At 48.8% G+C, this 7,266-nt stretch overlaps 1 protein-coding gene across 1 annotated transcript; it reads left to right on the top strand.

Moving 5' to 3' along the window:
• LOC143831632 (uncharacterized) lies at positions 1–7,266 on the top strand. Its single transcript, XM_077324786.1, has 4 exons — positions 1–172; positions 545–692; positions 3,167–4,165; positions 5,972–7,266. Exon 3 carries the CDS (start codon positions 3,173–3,175, stop codon positions 4,142–4,144), a length of 972 nt encoding a protein of 323 aa, XP_077180901.1. The 5' UTR covers positions 1–172; positions 545–692; positions 3,167–3,172; the 3' UTR covers positions 4,145–4,165; positions 5,972–7,266.

The following is a 7,266-nucleotide window of genomic DNA, read 5'->3' as shown; positions in this document are numbered from 1 at the left end:
CAAATTAAGCAAGCCTTTTCAAGATCTGTCTCCATCGTTTTAACCCCACCCATGCAAGGAGGTCTATATAACTGTTATCTGCCCCGGTGGGCCCTCTCTCTAAGTGTCTGAGAGAAAACTGATACTATTAGAAATGAGTGGTTATGTGAGAAGGAGCTTAATTATCAGAGTGGTAAGTGAGTGGGTTTGAATGGGAAGCATCTTGTAAGAGAGAGTTGTTGGGGTTGTTTTAAGCTACTTTTGTAAGCCCATCTTGAACCATGAGGAGATGGCGGTGGGATAAATGTTTTAACAAGCTATGGTTGGTTGCAGTTTACATAAAACTTTCAGAGCCCTGAGAAGGCTTTGGAGGTTGTACACGTTGTGTTTTATTATTGTTCTTTCTGTGTAAAAACAGCAAACTCATAGTATATCTTCTAAACTCCTGTAGGTGCTTATAGGAATGTCCTTTCATGCCAAAAATGGTTTACAGGCTCTCTTTCTTGTACCTTGTTAAATATCTCTCTGTCTTTGTAATTAATTTGGTTTGTGTGTCTTTCTTTAGGGATTTGAGTTCTACTGATATAGCAGCACTCCTCCCCCGTCCAGGTGATAAATCCTTGGGTCAAGGCTCTACAAGAAAAAGAATAATTGTCCTGCAAAAATATCCTTCATAAATCAGGTTCCTGTGAGCGATCGTGTATGCAGAGGAGGTAACTTAGACATCAGCACGCATGCCCAATTTTTGCTCTTCCTCTGCAGAATTTGTAAGGGGTATGAGAAACCTGCCTCCTCCCACGCTTTCTCTTCTTTTTGGTGACTCCCCACAGCTTGAAGCTCTGGGGGCATCTATCTTCAGGTCTTTTTTCATGTGTTTTGGCCTTGGGGTACTTAGAATCATAGAGTTGGAAGGGGCCATACAGGCCATCTAGTCCAACCCCCTGCTCAATGCAGGATCAGCCCAAAGCATCCTAAAGCACTTTATTAGGTTGGATACATTCCTAGTGAGGTCCTGAGGGTGTCAAAATAAGGGGTAAGGAAGGAGGAGGGGGCAACTGGTGTTGAAAAGCTGTGCTTGAGAAGAGAGAGACACGGGTCTTCCAAAAGGACACAACACAAGAGGGATCTTTGTTTTTGCGTAATGCTCTTCTGCAGAAAGAACTGTTTGTCCCTTTCCCTCGCCTCCATGGGAGAATCTTGATAAAAGGAACGAAGGAGTGATTTGCATACTACTGTTGTGAGGAGACTAGGCATTAGCTTCTTTAAGAGCTCTCCTTTCCAGTCGCAAGTGGGATGGTTGACTAGAGCTCTGTTGGTCTTAAAGGTGCTATTGGACTTGAACTCTGTTCTGCCAATCACCTACACAGCAATTCTAACTTACAAGGAACTTTGCAGCTTGCTTCTAGACTGTGTAGTCCAGTACAAGCACTTTCATGCTTGGAGGCTCATGTTGTAAACACAAAGTCACTCAGTGCAGGCTTGAGAATGCTGCGCTTGTGGTTCTAGCCAGGGTGGGGCAGTGGTTAAGAACGACGGCTTCTACACCAGTTTGGTGTCGTGGTTAGGAGTGCGGGCTTCTAATCTGGCAAGCCAGGTTCGATTCTGCACTCCTGCACAGACAGCCGGCTGGGTGACCTTGGGCTCGTCACGGCACTAATAAAGGTATTCTGACTGATATATTCAGCCAGCACTGATAGAGGTATTCTCAGGGCTCTCTGAGCCTCACCCACCCCACAGGGTGTCTGTTGTGGGGAGAGGAAAGGGAAGGTGAATGTAAGCCACTTTGAGCCTCCTTCAGGTAGAGAAAAGCGGCATATAAGAACCAACTCTTCTTCTTCAGTAATCTCAGGGCTCCCTCAGCCTCACCTCCCTCACAGGGTGTCTGTTGTGGGGAGAGGAAAGGGAAGGCGACTGTAAGCCGCTTTGAACCTCCTTCGGGTAGGGAAAAGCGGCATATAAGAACCAACTCTTCTTCTTCTAATCTTGTGGCATCTAATCTGGTGAGCCAGGTTTGAGTCCCTGCTCATCCACATGCAGCCAGCTGGGTGATCTTGGGCTCATCACAGTCCTGTTAGAGCTGTTCTCACAGAACAGTAACATCAGGGCTCTCTCAGTTCACCTACCTCACAGGAAGGGAAGGTGATCGGGAGCCACTTTGAGACTTCTTCAGGCAGTGAAGAGCGGGGTATAAAAACCAATTATTTTCCTAAGCTGCTGGAAATCCAGAGTTTGCATTTGTACTATCTTGCCTTGATCTTGGGGAAAGGGGGAGTAGAAAGCCAAGAGATGTAGCTACCCCATGATGTGGACATTTTGTAAAATATTTTTTATTTATTTTAAATATTGATAGAATATAGAAAAAGATATCAGAAAGTACATTGAATATTTCTCCCCAGCATCTTCCTTTGCCACAATTGTCCAAACCTATTACATCATTGTAGTCGGTATAATATAGCAAGTGCAAAATAAGCTTCTGTTTATCAACAAATTCTAAGGAAAATTTCCAGTGATTATTAAATTGTTCCAATGGCCCTCTGTTTACCAAGTTAGTCAATTTAACCATAGTAGACATAGCCATAGTAGCAAACTCTCTGATCTTGTCTAACTGTGTGTTAGCATCACAGAATCATAGAATTGGAAGGGACCTCCTGGGTCATCTAGTCCAACCCCCTGCACGATGCAGGACACTCCCAACCCTATCGTTCATCCACTGTAACCTGCCACCCCCTTGAGCCTTCACAGAATCAGCCTCTCCGTCAGATGGCTCTCCAGCCTCTGTTTAAACATTCCCAAAGATGGAGAACCCACCACCTCCTGAGGAAGCCTGTTCCACTGAGAAAGCCTGTTCCACTGAGAAACCGCTCTAACTGTCAGGAGCTTGATGTTCACACCAAGCAAATCTTGTTGTTTCCATCTTGCTGCATCTACAAGCTTGGCAGCCGCAGTTGCATAAAAGAAACATTCTCTGACATTTTTTGGCAAACTGGGAGGGGTAGCACTTAACTACATAAGGTGTAAGGGAAACTTGACTTTAAATTCCCCCCCCCCAATGTGGACATTTGTTAAAGCCACTGGACTCCCACCAGAAAACACACCAGCCACCCCACCCCGCGGTGTTGGTCCATACGGGCCTTTCTTTGCTTCACCTCTGGCTGTGAACAGCATACTAATTCTCCTTACCCTCCAGGCAGCCATGGTGCCCAGCGTCAACAGAGCCAGAGAACACGGCAGCCCCGGTGCCAAGACCCCTCCCGAGGACCCTGCCCTGGTCCAGAAGAGCTACCAGTGCAGTGTGTGCGGCAAAAGCTTCCAGCGGAGCCCCAACCTTCTTACTCACCAAAGAATCCACACGGGCGAGAGGCCGTTCCAGTGCCCAGAGTGCGGGAGATGCTTCAGCCAACAGTCGAGCCTCACCATCCACCAGAGGATCCACACAGGGGAGCTGCCCTACCCCTGCCCGCAGTGCGGGAAACGCTTCCGCCAGAGTTCCAACCTCCTGAAACACCAGCAGCTCCATGCAGGCATCAAGCCTCACCTGTGTTCGGAATGCGGGAAGCGCTTTGCTCAGCGCTCCAACCTGCTCACCCACCAGCGGGTCCACACCGGAGAAATGCCTTTCCTGTGTTCAGAATGCGGGGAGACCTTCCGGCAGCACCGGAGCCTCCTGCTCCACCAGCGGTTCCACCAGGAAGAGGGGTCCTGGGGCTACAATTGCCCCGAGTGCGGGAAAACCTTCTCGCAGAGTTCGGACTTGGTGAAGCACCTCCGGGTCCACACAGGGGAGATGCCCTACAGCTGCCTCTACTGCGGGAAGAAGTTCCGCTACGTCTCGAACCTGAACAGGCACCGACGGACCCATACGGGGGAGAAGCCGCACGCTTGCCGGCAGTGCGGGGAATGCTTCACGCACTCGTCCAGCCGGAATATGCACGAGAAGGTCCACACGGGCGAGAGGCCGTACGGTTGCGCGGAGTGTGGGAAGGGATTCCTGTCCAGCTCCAAGCTCGTAAGGCACCTGAGAATCCACTCCAAGGAGATGTCCTACATCTGCAACAAGTGTGGGGAGAACTTCCTGTGCCACCCGAACCTCGTGAGACACCAGCGAGCCCACAGGCCTCACAAAAGGAAAGCCAAGCTGATGAACAAACGGGCTTCGCAAGGTTAAAGGCCCCCTCCTCTCCGCCAGGTAATTCATCGTGCATTGATACCGTGGATTTAAATGGGTTTAGGGGCATAGAGGGCAGGTTGAGTGGTTGGAAGGTCCTGGGAAAATACTCTGCAGAGGGCTCTTGGTTATAGTCAGCAACCAAATGGTGTATGCTACTCTTTGTAGAGTGGGCTTTTACTACTAGGAGCAACAGCCACTCCAGATTGGAAAATACCTGGCAATTTTGGGGGTGGATCTTGGAGATGGTGGGATTTGGGGAGGGGTGAGACCCCTCAGCAGGGTATACACCAGGGGTAGTCAAACTGCGGCCCTCCAGATGTCCATGGACTATAATTCCCAGGAGCCCCCTGCCAGCGAACGCTGGCAGGGGGCTCCTGGGAATTGTAGTCCATGGACATCTGGAGGGCCGCAGTTTGACTACCCCTGGTATACACACTTCAACACTCTAGGGGAGCTGATCTCTGTCAGCGGATCAGTTGTAAAAGTGGGCGATCTCCAGGCTGTGCCTGGTGGCTTGGCAGCCAGAACAGCTGCCCACTTGCTCTTGGGCTCCACTTGCTTCAGTTAGTGTCTCTTGAAAATCAACTCAGGCAGTAAATCCAACAGTCAGGAGTGGGCACTATCGCTAGCCTACTGAGGAAGAACGAGCCAAATCAGTGACGGCAGCGGCCACACCAAATTTGACAAACCCAACCATTGCAAGGGCCCCTTGGTACCACTCCTGTCATGGTCACGAGAGAAGGTGAGGTTGGCTGTAATCATAGAATAATAGAGTTGGAAGGGACCTCATGGGTCATCTAGTCCAACCCCTGCACTATGCTATAATTGTAATAGTTTCTATAACATAGAGACAGACTCTCCCAAGAACACGGGGTCCTGGCCACTGCCCTGTGCTGTCTATATGAGAGCCAGCATGGTGTAGCAGTTAAGAGTGGTGGTCTCTAATCTGGAGAACTGGGTTTGACTCCCCACTCCTCCACATGCAGCCAGCTGGCTGACCTTGGGCCAGTCACAGTTCTCTCCCTCAGCCTCACCAACTTCACAGGGTGTCTGCTGTGGGGAAAGAAAGGGAAGGAGATTGTAGGCCGCTCAGAGACCCCTTCCGGCAGTGAAAAGCAGGGTAAAAAAAAAAAAGCTCTTTTGCTTCTTTTATTCCTGAGCCGTTTTCCTAGTGAGGATACCTGTAAATCTCCGGTCCCATTTAGCAAATTGCTCCAAGGGGTGGTTTGCCTGGGGAAATTGATGAAAGTTAAAGGAGTCTTTTGGGGGGGGGGAAGGGTTCCCTAGTAGCAAACTCATTTAGGATCCCCCTTCAATGTCCATCTTCTAGCAGATATAATGGCAGTTCTCCTGCTGAGCTTTCCCAGTTCTGGAAATCAAGCCATAAGATGTTGTAAGGCCCATTGGCTTACATGGGCTTTTAATTAGGCCAGGCAAATCCTGGAGGATGGGCCTGTTACCTGTGGTAGTTAAATGGTTTTCCCCTCTCTCACACACTGAATAATGCACATCTATTTTCAATGCCTTTTGCCACTGGATTTTAGGCAAACCTGCTTCCAGATGATGGCAAGGGCATTATTCAGGGTGTGAAAGCATCCATTTATCTCTTCCTCTCCCAGTTACTATTGGTTTTGGACATGGAAGACTCCACTTTTATATGGTGCTTTTGTGAGCTCCTAGAAGTGCATGGCTGCGTCTGAAAGCCAAATACCTGCCTTGAAGGGTGCCTGGTCTGATCCAAGAAGGCCCCTTCTGCCTGTTGTGGGGAGGGGAAAGGGAGGGCGATTGTATGCTGCTTTGAGGCTCTTCTTCTCCTTGTCACAGGCTCTTCAAAGAAGAATCCAGAGGAACTGCACATATTTCTGCAAAATATTGTGGACTTGGGGGAATCTTTTTCTCCAGGTTTTCGGCACGTTCCTTTAATATCTGTTAAACTTACTGGGTCACATGGCCCCTTGGCTCCATAGTGATATAAGAAGACTTCTCGAGCTACTGAGAACTGAACTGGAGTTCTTGGACATACTGTTGCTCAACATGATCAAATGCAAAACTGGTTATGGGTTTCTGGCCCAAGAGGCACACATCGCCTTGGTCCACTCCTAGTCCACGCTGTTGTCGGCAAAGTAGAGTCCATGATGAATAGACATAAAGTACTTTGTGGCTGTAGCACCCTAGATCTCCAGCGCTTGAGAAGCAAGCCAGATAAATGGACTTACAGCTCGCGTGATGACGGATAATGAAGACTGCGTTACGCCACAGTTGTTTGCTGTGGTTACACCAGTGTGTGTTTCTGTAGTTAGTCCAAATGGAAGGCCCCTGATCCAAGGATGCATGTGCGGAGAAGACTTAGGGGAGACTTCTTGACCGATGTCCCATGAGTGCTCAGATACGTACCCTTCCTGCTGAACGAAATGGTCCTGTAGCATTGAGATCCACAGCTTTGGTACAAAATGCAAAGCTGACAAGTAAACGCAAAGCTATTGAGAATGAGGGGGGGGGGGTTGACGGGCTAAAACTACTCCCAAGAAAACGTGGGAGAAAAAGGAGTGCTTGAATGCCTATAGGTGGTTATATCTGCTGGCAGAGAGGAGAGAAAGAATTATTATTATTATTATTATTATTATTATTATTATTATTATTATTTTCATTGATATTCCTTTTTCTTGGGGGCCACGGCAACAGCCTACCTCTTTTCCTCAAACAGCCGACAGACCCTTGATTTCTCTTTTCATGTAAACAATAGTTGTTGAAGCGGTTTTATGTTTGGGCTTGAAATGTTTTGGGCCTTACACTTCAATGGTAACTGGTGGGTGGTTTGTGTGCACGCATGCATACACTTCCTCTACAATAAACGTCAAATCTCTCCAACGCGCTTTTCTTTAGTACGACTGCTGCTGTGCTCACGGAAAAGAGAAGAGCATTCAATGCAGGGGAGGGGGGGAAGTGGGAGGAATGGATCAGATGCCAACGGCACTTGGATTTCCTGGCAGTAGGGAAGAGACTCTCCAGCTAGAGCAGGGGGGAAACCAAACTGTGGCTCTCCATGAGACCCTGCCAGCACTGTTCTGCCTCAAGAGGGAGAGAAAGCTATGCAGCCCCTGGGCAGTCTGTGATGTTCT

Source organism: Paroedura picta, chromosome 3 (assembly GCF_049243985.1).
Source record: "Paroedura picta isolate Pp20150507F chromosome 3, Ppicta_v3.0, whole genome shotgun sequence".
NCBI lineage: Eukaryota > Metazoa > Chordata > Lepidosauria > Squamata > Gekkonidae > Paroedura > Paroedura picta.
This window is presented reverse-complemented; position numbering and strand designations above follow the sequence as displayed.